This window comes from Electrona antarctica, assembly GCF_951216825.1.
Source record: "Electrona antarctica genome assembly, chromosome: 14".
Classification (NCBI taxonomy): domain Eukaryota; kingdom Metazoa; phylum Chordata; class Actinopteri; order Myctophiformes; family Myctophidae; genus Electrona; species Electrona antarctica.
In genome coordinates, this window is record NC_136795.1 from 16,732,992 (window position 1) to 16,756,527 (window position 23,536).

The 23,536-nt window shown below is 43.5% G+C and overlaps 1 protein-coding gene across 1 annotated transcript in view; it reads left to right on the forward strand.

Moving 5' to 3' along the window:
* Positions 1-6,928: 6,928 nt before the first annotated feature.
* sgsm3 (small G protein signaling modulator 3) overlaps positions 6,929-23,536 on the forward strand; it is a 32,905-nt gene continuing 16,297 nt past the window's right edge. Inside the window, exons 1-8 of the mRNA XM_079521023.1 lie at positions 6,929-7,140; positions 15,088-15,178; positions 16,156-16,241; positions 16,887-16,950; positions 18,797-18,996; positions 20,365-20,472; positions 21,875-22,018; positions 23,164-23,359. Of these exons, the coding sequence (XP_079377149.1) occupies positions 15,172-15,178; positions 16,156-16,241; positions 16,887-16,950; positions 18,797-18,996; positions 20,365-20,472; positions 21,875-22,018; positions 23,164-23,359 (805 nt within the window). The 5' untranslated portion in view covers positions 6,929-7,140; positions 15,088-15,171. The remainder of the gene's footprint in view (positions 7,141-15,087; positions 15,179-16,155; positions 16,242-16,886; positions 16,951-18,796; positions 18,997-20,364; positions 20,473-21,874; positions 22,019-23,163; positions 23,360-23,536) is intronic.

The window sequence follows — 23,536 nt, forward strand, 5'->3', positions numbered from 1 at the left end:
TGACCATGTGGTCCACCGTCCTTCCACATCTTGAGAATGAACCAACAGAACAACTTAACAAGCAGTTGAGAAATATGAAGATATATTTCAAAACACTCAGAAACTGCAGTGTATGAATTTCACATGACTACATAAATAACACATAGAAATAGAATGTTTCATAGAAATTAGAAATATAGTGCTTTCGAAATTTATAATGGGGCTCACTGGCAGCTCTATGGCACGTCAAAAAATTACTTTCACCTAGAAACTCTATTCACACATTTTATAATTCAGCTTACTGTGGAGACACATGCTGGAACATTTTACTTTTAAATGATTTGTAGTTTCTGAGTTATTTAACTTAAACGCCCAATGCATTCTCAATGACAATAGCAAAAACTTTGGCATGCTACTAGTCCTACAATGTAGGACTTTCCCTGGACCTTCTAGCCGCTAGAAGGTCCAGGGAAAGGCCTACATACTCTCCAAGAGTTGGGAAAGAACATATCAAGAGAGTGGAGTGGTAGGCCCTTGGATTGACCAGTGGATGCAATGTACCCCACTTTGAGGTGTCACGTCTTAGGCCTAGATTTAGGGTAGGATTGAACCAGTCACATTGTAGCCATACAAAGGCCTGGGGTTCCCAGATTGTAAAATGTTGTTCCTCCATCTTGGGAGAGTATGTAGGCCTTTCACTGGACCTCCTAGCCACTAAGATGACCACAGGCCCACCACTTAAAGACCACATGTTAGGGTGCCCAAATCTGAAGTTAGGTGGTCAAATGAACTGAAACTGAAGCAATTAATTAAAGGTCAACGCTTCCTCATGGGGTCATTTTAGGGCCTAGGACCTCCAGTAAAGGGTAAAATACTCTTCTTGGTTGTGGGAACAACATATCCAACGATGAGGACCCCATGCCCAAAGATGTCCCCCTTGCAACTGTTTCAACTTTGGGTCAGCCTACATGTAAAAGTGCCCAAAGTTGAAGGGCAGAGCTTCAACTTCAGCTACCCAGTACCCAAGGTTGAAGCCCTTCAACTTTGGGCAGAACTACAAGCTCGTAGTGCGGCACAGAGTGCCACAATACGAGCTTGTAGATCTGCTATTTTTCAGTGGGGTACATTTAATCACTGGTCCTGGGTCAATCCAAGGGCCTACCACTCCACTCTCTTGATATGTTGTTCCCCAACTCTTGGAGAGTATTTAGGCCTTTTACTGGAGGTCCCAGCCCCTAAAATGACCCCAGGAGGAAGTGTTGACCTTTACTGAATTGCTTCAGTTTCAGTTCATTTGAGCACCTAAATTCAGATTTGGGCACCGTATAGCATGTGGTTTTTAAGAAGGAAGCCACGGGCCATGTAAAATCATCCCCTGTGAAACAATTGTGCGATACAAACTTGACTGCATGGATTAATAATCCTCTATGCTCTATAAAGAAAAGAAAAGAAAAAGAAACAATCAATGCTTAATGAAGATAAAGATAAACACATGAGCATCCTAGACTACGACAATGTCATTGATATCTCCTCCCCACTCTGCGCTCTTTTCTGTTTCTGTGTTTCTCTGTTTCTCTCTCTCTCTCTCTCTCTCTCTCTCTCTCTCTCTCTCTCTCTCTCTCTCTCTCTCTCTCTCTCCGTCTCTGTGTGTGTCTGTCTCTCTGTGTCACATTGCAGTAAATCTCCTGTTGTAAATCCACCCCCTCTCACTCCCTATACTCCCTTCACTCCATCACTCATTCTCAGTAACTCAACCTTTCAGTTCATCACCTTCACCTCGTCTGTCTACATTGTGGTGCGTGCATGCGTGCGTGCGGTGTGTGTGTGTGTGTGTATGACAGCTCAGTGTCCTGCTCCCAGGTGACTTAACCTCCATAAATGATTGAACAAGCTCAAAGAGAAAAATGGAGAGAGAGAGAGCGATGTACGGAATGAGAGGTGTGATTTGAACCTATAGTATTACTCTGTTTCTCCCTCACTCCCTATTTCCCTTCCTAGCTCTCTCATCTTCTGACTCATTCGATAAGAATGAGTCCCACGTAGATCCCACTGTGGGATCTACGTTAAAAGGTTCACGTGGATGTAAAACATACCAACAACAGTCTATGAACCTGTTCACTTGCCCTTTGGGGGAATGTGCTTCAGCTTTGGGGCTTAAGATATAAGGACACTACATCAAATGCGGCTGCATCAAATGCAACCGCGTCTCGTGTCCAACACAGATCAGCTACCCCGGGAGAAATCAAGCACCGCTGCATTGCCTCGTCTCAGAGCCCCCTCCCCTGACCCCCCCTATACATCCAACTCTCATCATCCCAGGAGAGGCCCTCTGAAACTGGGGGTGGGGGGGCTAGCAGCTGTGTGTGAACCCACCGACCCCCTTCCCGATGCAGCATGTATACGATTGGCTGCAGAAATGATGTATAAACTACTATAGGAAGAGGCCTTGATGTCATATACGCGTTACGTAAGCACACCACGCTGTTTGTCCCTCTGGGGATGCCCCTGTGCAGTGGTGATTACAGTCTGGGCTGGACTAGTGGACTTTCAATGTGGCTACCGTGTTGTACGTACGTACGTACGGCAGGCGCGTAGCGTGGATTAAATGATTGACTGGGCAAATTAGGGCTGCCAAAGTAGGCTATATCTTTTGTTGTTTTTCTGTTTTTTTCACTCCCCTCTTTTCGAAGTTAGACTGGGCTAGCTCTAAACTGATTGGGCCACGGCCCGGGTGGCCCAATGGACCCTACGGCGGTGACGTATACACACGTGCACGTACGTACTAAATAAATGGCTCCTGAGTTCATTGATTACATTACATATAGTCACTTATAGTCAAGTGAGAAACGAGCTGTCCGCTGCATGTTAAGCATGCACGGCACGTGCATGTCATCCACATGGACAAGTGTTAATGCGATGCTCTTTTTAAGGCACATACCCATGCACACACACACACACGCAGTTGCGCACACGTACACACACACACACACACACACACACACACACACACACACACACACACACAAACACACACGTGTATACACATGTGCACGCACACACACTGTACTTACACATTCCCACACACTTTCTCATGCACCTGCACGGAAGCAAAGGGAGAAATGTATCATGGCCGATTTTTCAGGGGAACCATGAAAACCACGCCCACTGCTATTCCCATGCATGAATGCACACGTGTGTGCGCACACACACACACACACACACACACACACACACACACACACACACACACACACACACACACACACACACACACACACACACACACACACACACACACACACACACTACTGGTGTGAAACCACAATTCAACACACAGTCATTGTTGGTATCTCCTGAAATACAACAGCGCTATCTTCTGTCCTGCAGGAGGACTGCAGGACTGCAGTAAGTGGATTCTGTGAACAAGTACTAGGTCTCCTTTTCTCCTTCCCACCGTATGGACAACAACCTGCTGATTCATCTGAACCAATACGCACGTGCGTGTGTGCGTGCGTGCGTGTGTGCATGCATGGTTCCAATGAATCTGTGTGTGTGTGTTCCACCCTATTATTAAAGATTGAATACAAACGTATACTGTCTGTCCAGTGTCCACTACAAGGCGGTGATGGTGAGCCTGCATGGGGTTGCTGTCATCCTGTATGAAGCACATTCCTCCACTCACCCCCATGTCTGTCTCCCATATCTCCCTGCCCAGTGCAATGGTGTTTCAGATCTTCCTCCCCATCTCTCTCTCTGTGTTTTTTCCCTAGCTATTCTCACTCCACAGCCTCCTCTCATCTCCACCTCCCTCCATCCTTAATTCTCGTTTACCACACTTTCTCTCCACGCCACTCCATTCTGCTACCCCCCTTCTCTGAGGCTCTCCCTCCTGTTCATCCCCTCATTCTCTTTCCCCATTTCACCTCCCCCTCCCAATATCAGCTTCATTTCTTTCCCTCCTACTCTCCTTTTCCTATACCATTGTTCTCCATCAACCACCACTGACATATACCCCCCAGTTTCTCCCTTGCTCCTCTCTCTCTCTCTCTCTCTCTCTCTCTCCCACTCTCTCTCCCTCTCATAATGAACTGCAGTGTGGGCTCTGGCGCTCACGCACGCACGCACGCACGCACGCACGCACGCACGCAGGCAGGCACGCACGCACGCACGCACGCGCAGCCGCACACACACACACACACACACACACACACACACACACACACACACACACACACACACGGGTGGTGGGTGGGGAAAGGCTTTTGGAAGACAAAATAAATAAATGACATGAAGAGGAGGCACATATACATAATACACATTATTCTATGCTCAAATGACAAGCATAGTGTTGATCTGATTCTGAACTATGGTGGGGATATTTTGGTCTTGGCAAGGCCGTCATCCATGCCTCCGTAAGGAGGGGAATCGGCAAACTGATTCCAGCACCAGCGTTGATAATGATATGACTCACAGGCATGGCGCAAAGGGCCCTGCACACACAGGCAACACAACAGGCAGACATGAGCAGACTGAGCAGAGCGTCACACTGACGAAAGAGGGGGAGAGAGAGATATCGAGATCAAACCACAGAGTATAAAAGGAATGTTTGAGGAGAGAAACTGAGCATGATATTGTTCTAAGAAAAGGATGGGCAATTTTCAGTTTGTGTGACAAAGTTGGTGAGAGGGAGAGAAAGAGAAAACTATAGGATGTGAACTGAAGGCATTTTGGGGCAGTGAGCAAAATAATCTAGATGGAGAAAGGGACGTACTGTAGACATGCAGACAGCAAGATGTTAAGTGATTAGCATTCTATGGAACTGGCTGCTGAGTCAGGAAGTTGTGCACTCAGTACACGCTATACAGGCCTACACACACACACACACACACACACACACACACACACACACCTTTGTACCTGTCCTTGATCTGCTATACGGCTACATGTTTAATACATTCTTAATTTCTTGCAAACACCAACTCAGTCTCAGCGGTGACTATTGTATGATGATGTATGATGTAGGATGATTTCTGATTGAATGAGTGCATGTGCAAAGATGTTTTTCCAGGCAATTTCTATATCTGCCGACGTCAAATGCTTGATATGATTTACTGCATTGTTCTTAACATTTGCATTTTGCATGAAACTAATGAGGAAGTATTTACTGCCTGCCTATTGTGCGTCATGGTCATGACTAAGTGGACCACCGTTTAATTCAAAGTGACTTGGCAATCAAGATAATAATAATTAATTGCATTTTTATAGCGCTTTTCCAAGTGCTCAAAGCGCTTTACAATGGTTCATTCATTCATACATTGGGAGGTGAAGCGGCGAACAGTCGACGCCAGCGTCCTCACTTCCCACATTCACACACCAACGGTGGCGAGCTCACACCGACCAACTCATTGGAGGCAATGTAGGGTTCAGTGTCTTGTCCAAGGACACTTCGACATGTGGACAGGAGGAGCCGGGATTCGAACCGCCGACCCATGGATCATTGGACGACCTGCTCTACCTCCTGAGCCACAGCTATTACAGATAAACTGTAATAGCACGCACGCACGCACGCACGCACGCACGCACGCGCGCGCGCACACACACACACACACACACACACACACACACACACACACACACACACAGGAACTCAACTCTGCCTCATTTTGAGAACAGGAGATTGAAATCCAATATCCCGTAGGGCAGATTTTCCAGCTGTAGCATCAAAGCAGCAAAGCAGCCGTTCCAGTCATGCATGAATCCCCTCAAAGATGAGTAGCTCATCATTGACTCTAAAATCCATTTTGGCTGGCTGCTTTCATACCTAAACTAACCTAAGCGATCACACGGTATAGTCTTGTGTGTGTGTGTGTGTGTGTGTGTGTGTGTGTGTGTGTGTGTGTGTGTGTGTGTGTGTGTGTGTGTGTGTGTGTGTGTGTGTGTGTGTGTGTGTGTGTGTGTGTGTGTGTGTGTGTGTGTGTGTGTGTGTGTGTGTGTGTGTGTGTGTGTGTGTGTGTGTGTGTGTGTGTGTGTGTTAATTGAAGGATAAAAATAAAAGATTAATCTGAAGAAGAAAAAAGGAGAATATACACACATTATTTTTCCAGGTGCCCAGTCATCCAGGTGCCCACATGTCCCTAGGTAGGTACCCACTCGTCCAGGCGCCCACTCGTCCAGGTGCCCACTCGTCCACGTGACCACTCGTCCAGGTACCCACTCGTCTAGGTGCCCACTCGTCCAGGTGCCAAGTTGTCCCTAGGTATAGGTACCCACTCGTCCAGGTGCCCAGTTGTCCAGGTGCCCAGTTGCCTACTCGTCTAGGTGCCCACTAATCTAGGTGCACAGTTGTTCAGGTGCCCAGTTGTCCAGGTGCCTACCCCCCCTACTCGTCTAGGTGCCCACTTGCACCCGGATTAGCGACTGTGCTGGCATCTGGACCATAGGATCTGGACTCAGTCTGGATTGATGGCCGAGTGAATGTGTGCCATCTAGTGGACAAACGCTAATTGTTTACCCTATTTCAAGCAGACATCTCTATCACCTAGGCAACACAACAACCATGGGATAATAAATGCCAGATTGCAGGGATAGAATTCGATTCAATGTGAATCAGCAGATAAATGGGCATGGCTCATGGCTGCATGGCATATGGCACTGCAGGCACAGTAATAGCTATGGTTCACATGACGCTCGTACTTCTCATGACAGTCAGCAACCAGAACTGGATGGCTAATTTAATAATAATAATTTTACATGACTTTGGTGTCTTGGTCTTATAGCCCGCTTGCACTGCTGCTCGTGTTTGCTTGTTGTGAATGAAAGTCTGCCCGGAGTTGAATGAATGGAAAATGTAAACGCATCATGCCATCGTAATGCCCACGTCATTGATCTGCTCCACTGCGGAAGGATATTTGGCTGGAAACGTAGTTCCGGGATCTGGAACTACTTCCCGGCTTGGAAAACACCATGGGGGCGCCGCGTAAGGATACCACAGAGCTATGCAGAGCTACACGTCGTTACTAGCAGGTGCATATGACGCAAAACAGAGAGAACCCAGCAGCGAAAATAGGACGGGGAAGATGCGATAGGAAATTGTAATTTACCTTTATTTATCGGTAAAGAAGCCAAACATACCACATCTCGATACGGTACCACGATGATACGGTAAGTGTGCTAGCATGCTATCGCACAATATGCAATTATTATGCAGTCAATATTCAACCATGGTTGCTAGCATATGTGGCTAACAGCTGATTGTCAATATGCTCTGACTGTGATATTGATGCTTAAACACGACAACATCGCAAGTATTTGTAGGATATTTGGTATTAAAACAAATCACGTGATTTTGTAACAGAATGCTTTATACCATTCACTGCTTTTTCTCGTCGAGTCATAATTATCCCAGAAAATGGCATCATTCGCATACATAATTAGGTCTTCCCTGACATAACACTTACGTGTCATTACAAATGTATACCATAGGCTTTTTGGTAAAAGACTGTGTGTGTGTGTGTGTGTGTGTGTGTGTGTGTGTGTGTTGGGAGGTGTGGGGATTATGGATGCATAATGAGGAATACAATTGCCTGGCAGGGGTCCTCTATAGCCCAAATATTTGCAAGCTATTGTACCACACCCTGTATACTCCCAAGTGCCAGATAATTAATCACCTGTTGCAGCTTCCAAAGTTGGGACTGTTGCAGCTTACTGATGCCAACCTGTTAGTAGACTAGTATGCAGCGTAATGCTGATAGAAAGCCAAATGTAGGTGGTTTGAATTGTGAAAGCTTTGTCATTTTGGGAAGCTGTGGCATTAGCCGTGTTACCCAATATGTTACTGTGTGTGTGTGTGTGTGTGTGTGTGTGTGTGTGTGTGTGTGTGTGTGTGTGTGTGTGTGTGTGTGTGTGTGTCTCAGTCAAAGTGTTATTGGTCATTATTCAGGGAAAGTCCCTCAGTTCTGCATGGCAGAGTTTTCTCTGTGTGGTGAGAGGGTAAATGGTGCATTTATATAGTGCCTTTATCAAAGGCCCTTTACAGAGATTGTGCATTCCATTCACACACACATTCATACACTGATGGCAGCGGAAACCATGCAAGGCACCAACCATCACACTTAGGGGTTCAGACACTAACTCTGGGGGAGCCCGGGTTCGAACTGGCGACCTTGCGGTTACCATCTGGCCACTCTACCCCTAAGCCACTGCCGCTGGGAAACAGAGGGAAACATCTGAAGGAACAGCTGGCTTGGGTCTGGTTAGGGAGCAAATTAGTGTTTTGTTTATGCATTGCACACTGATAAATACAGACACTCTGGAAAGTCTTGACACCATAACACTGTTCCCATTTTATCATAAATAGTGACTGACTGTGTCAAGGAGGAAATGTCACACAAATGAATGTCCACTCTCCCCTGCCTAGTACACACTGGGGTGTCTTGAGCTTTGTTTAATGGCAGCAGGCGGCAGGGTGTTGGCCAGCATGTGCAAACATGGGTCACCCGAGTCTCACCTGAGCAGTGGACCAAACCCTCTTTGTGGTCATGCAACAAGGAGGTGGGCAGTTTTCCTTATCGTAAAAACACATGGCCTGCCACAAAGTCAACAGGCGGTGCTTGATTCGTAAGTGTCCTGTGCTCCTGTAGTGGGTTTTTGACACAGTGGCCCCATTTAGAGCGGTTCCTTCTTACACTGTATCTCTATTGTTTGTTTGTTTTGTAGATATCATTAATGTGGATTTTATTTGCTCCTTGCTTTAAATTATGGTATGTCAATGTCCTTGTATACACATATCCTAGTCAGACTGCTGTGCTTGCTTTTCAAAGGTGTGTGTGTGTGTGTGTGTGTGTGTGTGTGTGTGTGTGTGTGTGTGTGTGTGTGTGTGTGTGTGTGTGTGTGTGTGTGTGTGTGTGTGTGTGTGTGTGTGTGTGTGTGTGTGTGTGTGTGTGTGTGTGTGTGTGTGTGTGTGTGTGTGTGTGTGTGTGTGTGTGTGTGTGTGTGTGTGTGTGTGTGTGCTGTATAATTGTGTTTGTGGTTTGAGGATAATCCTTGATGTCTTCTTTGTGCCCATGCTCTTGCCTAGACTTGTCCTCATGTGGAAATTTGTTTTGGAGAACGTCTTCTAGGTGAAGAGCTATCTTCACCGAGTCTTTTGGACAACAACGCAGCAGTGTTGTGTCCAGACAGAATGTCAAGATAGTTTTTGGGATCACGGTTCAGGAGGGTTTCTGTCATCTTGACTACCTTGGCAGCTGATTACGCTGTTGGCTGATTAAGCCTCAGAATCTGCGCTCACCGCACTGGCTTCACAGAGGCAGCGCTGTGAGCCCGAGATGGCTGGCAATCCTCCAAGCCTCAAATTGATTTCCCATCTCTCTTCAAAGTCCCAAATTCCTCTTCAGAGATGCCGCAAGCCTGCTGCTGGAATGAATCACTCCTAGGCGAGGCTGTCCACCTGCTGGCGAGCTGCATTGGCGTGCTAAGATTATTATTGTGTGTGTGTGTGTGTGTGTGTGTGTGTGTGTGTGTGTGTGTGTGTGTGTGTGTGTGTGTGTGTGTGTGTGTGTGTGTGTGTGTGTGTGTGTGTGTGTGTGTGTGTGTGTGTGTGTGTGTGTGTGTGTGTGTGTGTGTGTGTGTGTGTGTGTGTGTGTGTGTGTGTGTGTGTGTGTGTGTGTGTGTGTGTGTGTGTGTGTGTGTGTGTGTGTGTGTGTGTGTGTGTGTGGTTGTTTGTGTGTGTGTGTGTGTGTGTTATTTATCAGTCGGTGCACAGGTACAGGCTTTAGTTCCGACATACTATTGATCCGAAACCTCAATCCTTAACCTAACCATAACCGCAAGCACGGGAGCAGCGCATGTCGGACCATCGCATTTTCGCATCGCATGTCCCCGCACTTCGGACCTTTGGTGTGTCGGAAAAGCGTGCGCACCCCCGGTGCACAGCATGCCTTCCTAACAGTGTCCCCTGCTGGTTGGTACCTTGCATGGCTTCCGCTGCAATCGGTGTATGAATGTGTGTGTGAATGGGTGAATGTAATGCACATGTAATGCACAATCTATGTAAAGCGCCTTGGATAAAGGCGCTATATAAATGCACCATTTACCATTTCCCCTGTTGCCGTATTGTGAGCTTTTCTTGACAAAGCTGCACTCCTGCTGTTGTATTCTGTTGAGCAGAGGGGGAGGCAGGTGGCTGTTGCATTCTGTTGAGGGGAAGGGGGAGGCAGGTGCATGGTCTGAGACTGCTTTGCTGTGACATTGTTGCCATGGAGATGGAAATACATGAATGGATGGAGTTTATTTGATGATTAAACCTAACCTATAACACTGCACTGCAGTCAATACATTATGAATCGCAGTGAGGAAGAAAGGATGGAAATACAATAAAGCCCAAGCCAAGGGCTTAGTTATTTCGATTGTCTAGTCCAGTGGTTCCCAAACCTTTTAGCCTGAGACCCAAAAGAGAAATTAGATGTTTGCCCTGGACCCAAACTAGCAAAATAGCTGATCGACAAGCACACAATGGCCCCTTTTCCACCGGTTGGTTCGCAATGGGAACTGGTTCAGTTCTTTTTGGTTCTTAGTCCATGAGCCAGAGCTCCAAAATTGGATTATTTATTGTATTACACATTTTACATTTTTAAATATGCAAATGAGGCATTATGTAAGAAAATATGCAAAATAATAGAAAATATGAAAAAGCTACTACTGTGGAAGGGTTATGATGTTTTAATTTACTTGTATTGATCCTATAAACAATTTAATATAGGTCTAGTTTTCCCCACCAATTTTGGAGCTCTGGCTCATGGACTAAGAACCAAAAAGAACTAAACCGGTTCCCAACCGGTGGAAAGTGGGTCACCATGTTGTGAGCTTGTAGATCGGCTATTTTCACTACTTCTTAAAAGTTTGTTTTCTAATTTATAGGATTTTAGATTTTAATTTATTTTTAATTCACGACAAATTTAGCTTTTTTGGGAATGTAAAAAACAAAATGTAGCAAAATAAAGTGAACCATAAACATGTGTCCACAATTGGGTCCTGATCCAGTGTTTGGGAACCAGTGCTCTAGTCTATAACCACACGATAAACACAAGAACAAGACCGCAAACAAAGATAATAGAATAGTAGTTATGTCAGTTTTTGTCATGTAATGTTGTACACATGTTGAAGTTGACACAACTCAACTGAATATGCTACATGTCATTTCTTTAAAACCACTGTATCATAGAGAAATGTTTTCCTCTATTAGGCAAAAATATATATATATATTTTTGTTCCAAGTAGGTTTCTTCTACTGGTGTCTCAACAGAGCCATGTTAAATGTTAATGGTTTCATCAGTGGCCAATGTTGGGTAATTATGGCGACTGACTCGCCAATATTTGCGTGTGTGCGCAAAATACTCAAGTCATGCATGTAAAGCACAGCAGTGCACTTTATCCTACCTACTTTTTCACTTGAGGTTCACAAATGGCATAATACCAGCCACCGTTGCCAGGGGACAACTCCAACAACTAGACAATAACAGAAGATGATTGGTTCAAGAGGCTTGTATAGCTCTGTACGTTTTATGAGGCTGCAGGGACGGCATTGAAAGTACGTCATTATCCATGATTCGCTGGCCCTCAGTGCCTCACCACTGCAAATCATTCAGTGGTGACCGACTGAACTGTAGGGTTCCATCAACTTCCATGGTCATTGGCAACATAAATTATGGTGACGATGCTTACTACACTTACAATGCTTGCATCACCACAGGGCCGTTTGGCAGCAACGTAGAAGATCTTTGTACTGTATTGTTGCATGTAGTACACTGTATTGTTGCATGTAGTACACTGTATTGTTGCATGTCTTATGCCTATGGAATGACATGCACCAACATGAGAATACAACGTAGCTTAAAGGTTGTAAGTTAATTGTGTCCACAACTTTCCTTAATACATTGCTAGGAGTGGTAATTAGAAATGTAGACCTGTGTAGATTATAGCTGACAGCATATGCAATTAAAGTGAGCATTTCATGTCCTTGGCCACCATGGATTCAAGTATCCACCACTACCCAGCTCGCTTGTTTTTGCTGGAAATCTGCAAATGTTAATGTATGCTAAACCATAGACCATAAGTCTATTCAACAAGAATGGCTGTAGTCAAATTGTATGCAGTCAAATAATTTTATATTTTGTCACTGGGATAACGAATGGTGGTGGTTTTGTGAATTGTACTACTGTACCTGTGTTGTATGCATTGAGCACCGCCCTTCATGAATAGGCCTATCTCACAGCCCACTTTCCATGCCCACTTCCGGTAAATAGTGGTGTCTTTAACATGAGCATTTACACGTTTTTTTTCTCTGGAGAATCTAAGTACATTTTCTAATGTAAAAATGTGACGGACCAATATTATTATGAAGCAAACAAGATGGTAAATCAGGTCGAACAGATAGAACAAACCTTACCTTGAGAAAACAAAAGTTGTAGACTTCTTAAATTACCTCTGTTAACATGTAGCGTCTATGGAGTGACGTCACGCTATCACCACTAACCCCGAAAGGGGGCGTATTTAGGGGGGCGGGGAAATTCTGTGAGATAGGCTTATTGTCACCCCTTGTATCATGCGTGTTGACCCTCTAGTGCATAGTATGTTCCATGCATCTGCATATCCATTACTGTATATTCATTATTCACACTCGGTGACGCATGTTTGTGTGTCCCTTTTCCCACTGCCATTCTCTCTTCATTACTAGTATGCATGCGTCATGTTGCCCTGCCAGAGACCTTGTAAATGTATTGCTGGCAACTAAAGTACGTAGGATGTTAGGATCACTTCTGAGATTTCCGCCTTGAACAACATTTAAAGAGGAGTACACACTATGATGAATGTAATTAAAGTAATGTAACTAAACTTTCCTCTTCTACCCTGGATTTAAACCCGGTTTCATGTGCACTCGCGGCCATGTTGTACCATCCAGCTAATAGAGCCTGCTTGCTTGCTCAGGGGATAATATGAAAATTCATGTCACATCCTGTGTCTAGGTCAGGGGTTCTCAACCCGTGGGTTGACCCCCCTGGGGGTCGCCAAATTATTTTGGGGGGTCCCCAATTTTTTTCTTTTTTTGGCAACTGAACACATCTTTACATACTGTAGTAGTAGTACACATGCATGCATACACTTTCCTTAATGATTATATCTGGTTTCAGTATTTATTTGTGATGTATTTTCGCTATTCAGGTTATTGTAGTGTACAGTTGTAAAGTTATACTCTAGTCTAGAGCCATTGCAAAATTACAGAAACGGTAAGCCCAGTAAATTATTTAAAATGTCCATGGCAGAAGACAAACCAACTCATGTTGAAGCTGTGTGTTGGGAAGTGGCTTAGATCAGATGTAAATTTTGATTAGCTAACCATCCATGAGAAACACTTGTCTGTTTGTCCAACCTCTAAGTCAACCCAATGATTGTTGCCTCGAGTTCTTTCCACAACAAGGAACCTGTTATTCACTTGACTTCCACTCGTCCGGCAAGACACCAAATGCACATTGAATACTGGTGAGCAGTCCTACCAGCTTTAACCCATGAAGACATGGAATGCATCCGTGTCACCTTATAGCTTTTAACCATTGTCTATAACCATTATTTTAAACTTTAGCTGTTGAAAAATAGCAGATATACAAGCTCATAGTGCGGTACCCAGTGCTGCACTGAGTTTATCTGATATTTTAAAAAATGTGTGAAAACGTGGCACAAATCTTTGAATATATATATATATATATATATATATATATATATATATATATATTCTTTCACAGCGAACATTTTTAACTCAAATCTTTTCTTCTGGCGGGCCCTGGAACTAAATAGTTTGATATCGGTGGCCAAATACATATCATTTTTGTGGTCCTTGACCAGACAGTGGCCTTGTGGTTAAAGTGTCCGCCCAGAAACTGGGAGGTCGGGGGTCGATCCCCGGCCGGGTCATACCAAAGATGGGTTGGATTGGGGGTCAACTCAACTAATATAATGATTCCCGAGCGCGGCGCACGCCGCTTCAAGAGATGGGTCAAATGCGGAGAACAAATCACTGCGGTAACGTGTGTGACTAATCATATGACTTTGACATAATAGTTTGAGAACCACTGACATATAGAAACATAGGTTTTTCAGAAAACTGTCATTTTTCTGACATTCGTAGAATCAGGTCCTCGGGTTAATAACGGGTCTTAATAACGCAGTCTGAAGTGAGCCTTTTCAAAAGGATTCAAGGGATCTTTGCACCGCAATTGGAAACCTACACGGATAAGGATGGAGTTTGGGGTTTTAAGCTTCTGTCAGTCATTTGCATATTATGTCTGGCTCATTTATTTGGACTTTCCCCCACTAATGTCCCTGTGCTACTTCCGTGAGCCGTGTCATGAGTTGAGTCTGGAAGAGCCGAGACAAAGAATTGTTTGTGTTCATGCGTTACGTGAAACAATGTAAAAATAGGCCTAAAGGCATACTAAATCCTTTATTAGTTTAACCTAGATCTAATCAGGGAAACAGAACAAACAAGAAAATGGAGCATTCAGTAGAAATAAAAATGCAGCCTAATGAAACTGAAAGAAATGTGTTAACCAGAATAATATGTTCCTCCTAATTCCATCTGCTTACTGGTCTAATTACATTTTTTTTTTCTTTCTAGTGATGTTTAGTTTCTATTTTATAAGCCACATTTCATCTTTGATATAGATATGCATGCACGCACGCACGCCCACACACACACACACAAGCGCGGGCAAAGTTAAGTGAAACAGTTGGCCTACTGCTGCTGTGCAGACTCTTCCCTCATTATCTGTAGAGGCATTCTCTCTGTCTTTGTGTTTCTTCTTGTCCTGACTGAGTTCAACTCTGTAGGGAACATACAGTAGCTACACCATGTATTACTCTTATCTGCAGAAACGCAATTCTAGCGGAGTGTTCTTTTTGTGTTTTTAATTCATTTTCCGGGTATTCCAGCATTACGTGAGGGATAATTATATCTGCAGAACGGATGCATGCAACCACGACGTGTTGAGCAGGACTCGACAAAGTTTTTCAATGTTTCCGACTTTCCCCCTCATCCACTCTTTTCTGTCTCTACAGAGCGGCTGCTATCTGTTGACCTCCTTACTCCAGAGCGGCCACACTCTCTCTGCACAGCCGCCGTTCTCTCTGCCTCCCAACAGCATGTCAGGTAAAGACTCTGAGGCTACAGTCTGTCTTTTATGCATATACCATTCCTGCTAATGATCAGTTATGTTTGCTTCCAAAATCCACATCAAAGTTGTATTGCATAAAATGGGATATATTTTTACGGCATGGTCCTGCTGGAGTCTTGCCGTCTATAACAATAAGAGTGTCAGTCTGTGTCCTATGAGCTCAGCTAATCTCGCAAACCAATGGACTGTTGGTGAGACCTTTCCTGTGCACACTGCCAAACTAGAAAGATTTAAGCACAGCTCGGGTCACAGATCGACAGATAATATACTATTTACAGAGTGCACAACTCTGAAGAGTTCAATATCGGTGAAAGAATGCCAGCATTTACGGAAGTGTCCTTCAGGTACTTTTATTTAGATAAGGCACGATGGGGAAATAACAAACGCATTTCAACCGAAGCCTTCCTTGGAATGATAAACATGATGATTATCATGCTGAGGAAGGCGGAAAATGGTTTACCTGTATTATATGAAGAAAAGTACCTGAATGCACACGAACGAGTGTTTGCTGCTGGCATTCTGTTGCTGACTGGTTTGCTTTACGTTTTCTAATTATTTAAATATTTAACTTAACGTAATAATGTATAATGGATGTCAATTGACCGCTGATTAGATGAAACCGCTGCCAAATTTTTAGTCATGCGTCCGATGACTGATGTCACAAGCTGGAGATGCAAATTGGAGCCACACCATAATGATGTGGATCCCGAGATCCACATGATTACATTTTTATGTAATTGTTTCTAATAAACCTGAAGTAAAAACGGTTGTATGCACAGTTGAGTAAAGTCCTCTGCTCTTTTTCCACCTCTTCTGCCTTTACACGGCTTTGCTCTTTAAGTGAAAATCCACCTTACAAAAGAGAATTTTGACCTCTGTGTTCCTCCTACTTTGTGTGTGTACTGTGTATACCGTACTACCTCTCAAGTCTCATTGGCCGTTCCTGTTCCAGGTAGCTACACTCCGGCCCCTGGGGGCCCCTTCTCAGCCCTCACCCCCAGCATGTGGCCCCAGGACATCTTGGCCAAGTACCACCAGGTGAGACTGGGGTTTCTTTTGACGTTTAACACATTTGATCCCGTTGACGGGTATACTCGATTACTCGTCCTGACGAGTAGGCTCGTCTTGAGACATGCAGCAAAGGTCGTCATGAACGGGACTCGGAACACGCGACGCGCTGTCAGGCCAAAGCCTATATGTGGCATGCGCCTGGACCACTTAGCCAGCGGGCTCCCCACTTAATCAGTAACTTATTTTGTGTGTGCTATTTTATGTTTTTTTGTGTAGCAACGGCAGGTTTTCCTGTCTAATTTGTGCAATAATTATTACCTAGTCAAAAGGCCATGATAAGATGGAATTATGTAACCGATTCTCATCCCTCACTGCTGTGGACAATCGGTTTTGATGCTTTCTTTGGCTATAAAGTCCCATTTCTGCTTGTGTTTATACGCTACACGAGGAAACATCACAACATTTCATAGATTCTCCCTGAGCTTTGCTACAGTATATCATCAGTTGCCCCAGTGTAATTTAGATCTTGTGCATGGTAACTAACTGGTGGCTCTCAAGAGCTGCCATGGACCTTTTCAGCAGGGCTTTTATCATGCAACACCGCTTTGTGTGGCCAGATAGGACTATTTGAAAGTGGGATATATTTTGTGCGTCTTCTCTCTTGTCCTACAGAAGGATCCCGAGGAGGATCCAGAATTCCATTATGACGAATTTGGCTTCAAAGTGGGCAGTGACGGTAAAACACGCACACAATGTTTTCAGTTTCTCAGGAACTTTTTTATAAATGATGTAATTGCTCTAAGAGGATAGAGCACCACATAAGTGCGTTGTTGGTTACAAGAAAAGTGATTAACTCAATGTCCCAACATGGCTAATATTATCTTTCAAGTTAAGGGTTTAATAAACACGGTACGTTTTGGCATGCGTGTGTGAATAATGTGTTGCATGTGACCGGGACGAGTCCCTTGGCTGAAATTCAACTGAGCCATTTCTCAAGATGGCTCTTGCTGATAGACATGTGTGTTCAACAAGGACAGCGATACACTACCTACCTACCGCCTGCTCGCAGTGTGACAGTGCTTTAGAGCAGTGGGTTTCAACCCTTTTCATATCAAGGTCCATTATTTATTCAGCATTTGAGCCACGGACCATAATTTGATGACATTTAGCCTCGGACCCAAGAAGACTAAAGAATATTTTGTTGTCGTTGGCTAAGATTTTGTCCACAATTCCATGCTGTATGTTATCATTAGGGGAGATACCAGGCAAACGTTGATCAAAATAGCAATTATATTACATTCTCTAAGCCACGGCCTGAGCCACGGCCCAGGCCACAATAATTTAACTCATGAGGACGTACACATTTTATGCTCTCAAGAGTTAACTCATTCTGGACGGGAACCCCTTTTGGTGTTTTAACTAAGCATTGTTATACTTTAGCTATTGAAAAATAGCAGATCTACAAGCTCATAGCGCGCCACTCGGTGGCGCGCTATGAGCTTGTAGGTCTGCTATGTGCGGCAAAGATCTTTGAATATATATTCTTTCAGAGCGAACGTTTTTTTTATTTCGACGTCAGGCCTAAATGGGTTAAAGCCACCTGGAACCCCCCCAAGGACCACTGGTGGTCCTGGTTGAAAACCACTGATTTAGACCCAAACAGTGGGTCAGGAACCATGTGTGGGTCGCAGTCACATTTGTATAGGTCCCTTAATTTCTTGTTTGCTACGTTTTTATGAATTAATACCAAATTTAATTATTTTTTTCTAAATAATTTCTTGAATAAGGACAAGAAAATAGAAGAAATTGCATAAACAAATGTTTAAGAAGTAGTGAAGCTCACAACGCGTCACTTCGCGCCGCATTGTGAGCTTGTAGATTTATTTTTGGTCATGGGCTAAAAAGTTTGGGAACCACTGTTTTACAGTGATTCTCAACTTGTGAGGATATTGCAAGTGGTCCCCTAAATAATTGGCCAAACATTAAGATTTCAATGATAATATAATATTCATATAAAAAAAACATGTAAAACAATGTCATGGTATTTTTGATGAATGTATTTCCTACTATTTTCATTGTGATACTGATAGTCACAAAAGTATAGTACTGTTTCCATTGATCCAAGCTGGAATTAAATCTATGATTAGTCATTAAATAAACATGCTCTGAAAAAATGCACCCAAATCAAAATCTTAGAGTTAATTGATCACTGGCTTCGATATGTTCTATTTTAGATTTATGACAGCAGCTGTTGTGTGTATACTCAACTGTTATTAAATCAATCAATTAAATAAATGTTATTCACTTGGGAAAAGATGATCCTTTTTTCCATTCTTGCGCAAACAAAATCTTTAATTTGATATTGTTTTAAAACTGACTTTCATCAGTTTCAACTCGGCTCAGCTGGGTACATTTATAGGGTCCAAAAATATGTTTATCTCCTTGGCTTTGTGGGTCTTTCTTGAGTGATTGTACTCTATGGTAACCCCCCCCCATACACATACTATACAGTACATTATCTTTCTTATGTTTAGGTTATGTCAATATATGCTTGAACTCTTTCCCATGTGTGCGTCCATCAGGTGTTGAATCGTACAAGGCAAACGGCTCGCCGCAGCGCGAGGACCCCCAGCAGCGTCTGCGCTGGCAGGCCCACCTGGAGTTCACCCACAACCACGCCGTGGGCGACCTCACCTGGGAGCTCATCTCGCCCCTCCTGCCGCGCTCGGACCGCCTGCGCTCGCTGGTGCTCGGCGGCATACCGCACAGCATGAGGCCGCAGGTGCGTTCTTTCAGACTATTGTTGATTTCGTCGACTAAGTCTATGACAACCTTTTTTCACTGACAAACTGAATAAAAACTAAATAAGAACTAAGCTATGATGACTAAGACTACATATAAGCCTACTGATAATTTTGTCAACAAATGGACAAGTCATCTTATGCTTGGTTGCATGCTGAATATAGCAGATGTACAAGCTCACAATGCGTCGCTGCACGACCAGCTATTTTCAGTATGCAACCAAGTCTAAAATCAGCCATTACGAAGCCATCAAGGGCTGCCAAATTACATTTTAATTTTAAGACTATGACTAAACAAAAATCAAAATTTGCTGCCAAAATCAACACCGATTCAGACACAGCAGGACCGAGCTGATTAGTAGGGCAAGGCCCTTTTTGTATTTTGCCACAAAGAACACAGACTCATTTCTTTTACATTTGGTTGGACCCCTTATTGTTGTCCCTGCTAGTTATTGATCCATCTGTCTTATTGTTGTCCCTGCTAGTTATTGATCCATCTGTCTTATTGTTGTCCCTGCTAGTTATTGATCCATCTGTCTTATTGTTGTCCCTGCTAGTTATTGATCCATCTGTCTTATTGTTGTCCCTGCTAGTTATTGATCCATCTGTCTTATTGTTGTCCCTGCTAGTTATTGATCCGTCTGTCTTATTGTTGTCCCTGCTAGTTATTGATCCATCTGTCTTATTGTTGTCCCTGCTAGTTATTGATCCATCTGTCTTATTGTTGTCCCTGCTAGTTATTGATCCATCTGTCTTATTGTTGTCCCTGCTAGTTATTGATCCGTCTGTCTTATTGTTGTCCCTGCTAGTTATTGATCCGTCTGTCTTATTGTTGTCCCTGCTAGTTATTGATCCATCTGTCTTATTGTTGTCCCTGCTAGTTATTGATCCATCTGTCTTATTGTTGTCCCTGCTAGTTATTGATCCATCTGTCTTATTGTTGTCCCTGCTAGTTATTGATCCATCTGTCTTATTGTTGTCCCTGCTAGTTATTGATCCGTCTGTCTTATTGTTGTCCCTGCTAGTTATTGATCCATCTGTCTTATTGTTGTCCCTGCTAGTTATTGATCCATCTGTCTTATTGTTGTCCCTGCTAGTTATTGATCCGTCTGTCTTATTGTTGTCCCTGCTAGTTATTGATCCATCTGTCTTATTGTTGTCCCTGCTAGTTATTGATCCGTCTGTCTTATTGTTGTCCCTGCTAGTTATTGATCCATCTGTCTTATGGTTGTCCCTGCTAGTTATTGATCCATCTGTCTTATTGTTGTCCCTGCTAGTTATTGATCCATCTGTCTTATTGTTGTCCCTGCTAGTTATTGATCCATCTGTCTTATTGTTGTCCCTGCTAGCTTTGGATGCGTCTGTCTGGGGCTCTGCAGAAGAAAAGAACCTCTGAGATCTCTTACAGAGAGATCATCAAGAACAGCTCCAACGATGACACCACGACAGCCAAACAGGTCTCGCACGCACACACACACACACACGCGCACGCACGCCTGCACACACACACACAGCTTATATAAAGAGCAGTAGCAGAAACTCACAAGCTGACTTTGACATTCGTGGTTGCAGTAAACAATTCCGTGTTAACGGCAAGCTTCACCAGTCTGAGAAGTCGCTGTTGCACTTGGGATTGTGGGTAATGCAGAACGTCTTCATGACATTGTGTGAATAAACCATGTTTTCCTTCAGACTTGGTTGATCTCATACAGACTTGTGACTTTTATGGTGTGTATATACCATGATTTCCCAATAGCATAGCTCTTGCTAAATGTACCATGGATGAAAACATGTCTAATTATCCAAATCCTCTTAAACAGAATATGAAATGAAAACTCACTCTTGAGGTCTATTGCAAATTAGCTACATAATGAACTTATGAGTCGGATGGAATTTGCATGAGGCCTACCATTAATTAGTGGTATTTAATATGCTGATAGGAGCTGATTTGCCAGACCTCCAACTTCGCCAGGTCTCCCTAGACGTGTGCGAGGCTCTACATAAACCACATGAATTCCATAATCCTCCACAAACACAATCCTGTAGTTTAACCACTTAAACCCTCTATTCTTAGTAAAAACACTCTACTTGGACAGCTCTCTACACCACATTTCTGCACCAAAAATAGCCGATCTAGAAGCTTTGTTTTGTACATCAGCTATGTTTGGGTAATGTGCCCCCAGAACATGGATGTTGGGGTTCAAGCGGTTAAATGTGGGCTGCAGCCCAGTAAATAATATCTAGTCAATCCCATTCTCCTCAAGGAGAGATGGATGGTAGTAATGAAACTAAAATGTCTGCTGGAAAGAGGTACGAGATAAAGAGCTAGCCTGCACATATTTTTATTAGTAATACAAGCACAGATCTCTTTAAGCCACAGTTAATTAAAATGCCATTGGAAACACTCTGGAAATTAGATCTGCAATATGAAGGAGCTGAGATTAATGCATAGGCATTAGGCACGCAATAATACTAGAGCGGTAAAATAGTAATAACAATTAAAAAAAAAGAACGCAATTTTATTGTGTTTTTAAAATGACAATTAAATTCTTTATTGACCAAAGCAGTGTGTGCTGCTTTGATCTTTGATACATTTCTGTGACACAGAAAGTAGCACCCTATTATGGATATAACTGTATTGACCTCATTTGACATTACATTGTCATGTGTCATTTTCGTAGTTTTAGCAGATTTTAGTAGATGGCCCCAGTGATTATTAGGAGTTCTCCTTTCTTCTTCTTCCTGTCTTTCTGTGTATATATGAAACACTTACAGTATCTCCCTTTCCTAGCTGGTGCCTGCAGTTGTCAACATCCTGATGTTTCTGTTTGTTCTTTCTATCGCTGTATCCCTCCTCAGATAGAGAAGGACCTGCTGCGGACGATGCCGTCCAATGCGTGTTTCTGCAGCATGACCAGTGTGGGCGTGCCCAGGTTGAGGCGTGTCCTCAGAGGCCTGGCGTGGCTCTATCCAGACATAGGCTACTGCCAGGGGACTGGCATGGTGAGGACTGACCACACACGCACACACATCTTAATGGCTACTGCCTGGGTACTGGCATGGTGAGGACTGACCACTAGGCATGTAACGGTATATCGATATATATCCTTATTAATCCTGACGATATGAATCGATTTATTGAAATAAAAAAAATCTATTTGATATTTTGATATTTTCAAAAGAAAAAAACAGAATTATGGTGTGTGTGTGTGATGTGAAATGTGAGTTTTAGTCATATTCCATCATATTCAAGTGCTTTTGGAGAGAAATGATAATCACTTTCAGTAGTAGAGCACTGTAGAGGGGAGCTGTGTGTGACTGTGCCCAGGTGATGATGGTCGTTGATGCTCATCAAGGAAGGCAATTATGTTTCTGCACTGTCAAAAGTAATGCTGCTTCTTTTGCACTGTAGTTAAATAGAAAATGTGAAAAAAGCTCTGGGGGGAAGATAAATTAAAAAAACTTTTTTTTTCTGGAAAATATCTTTTGTTTAAAATATCGTGAAAAATCGTATCGTTGAGTGAATCGTTACATGCCTACTGACCACCACACAAAATCTTAACGGGCCTTGTCACAGCCTTCTCAAACGGCATCCTGTCATTCTGTTGTGCAGAGAACAACATGGTACATGACGCTTCCCAGTACATTCTATGTATCTAGGCGATCCAAAAATATATATTTTTAAATGCATATATTTGTTTTGGCTGGAGACACGGAACTGGAACACATTGGACAGTGTTATCACAATAGAATGATAGGGTTTCGGGTATAAAAACAAATTTTACGCATTTACTGTACACCGGGAACCACTATACGAGTATACGTAACTATACTTTTAAAACCGGGAACCCCTTTTGGGGTTGTTGTTTCAATGTGCAGTATATAGCAACAATGTTTTTGTAATTTTTGAATTAATATTTGAAGTTTACATTGCCAAAGCAAAAAGTGGAACAATACAATCAAAACAAAATGTATGTACACTGTACAATTGAAAGACAGAATCTCCAATCAAATTTCTATGTACCAAGGTCACTCGGTGCAGGGATACACACAATGATTAGTAGGCTTTTTAAAGGTCGTTGTGTTCCATTTGATGTCCTTTTTCGGTCGTCATTCATGTTTTCAATCTCTGTCTCTCTCTGTGTCAGGTGGTGTCATGCCTGCTGCTCTTCTTGGAGGAGGAGGATGTGATGTGGATGATGTGCGCGCTGATTGAAGACCTCCTGCCCCCCTCGTACTTCTCGTCCACCCTGCTGGGCGTGCAGACGGACCAGAGGGTCCTGCGCCAGCTCATCGTGCAGTACCTGCCCGCCCTGGACGGTCTCCTGCAGGAACACGACATCGGTAAGGGGCCAGGGTGGTGTTGAGTGGCCAGGGTGGTGTTGAGTGGCCAGAAGGAAGTAAGGAAGCTCCATCTCACACAATGCAGGGTATGCGCGATTGCGCGTGACATCAACATCATAACCGGAAGTTATGCCTCATAATACCATATTATGGTATTATGTATTTGGGAGCAAGACC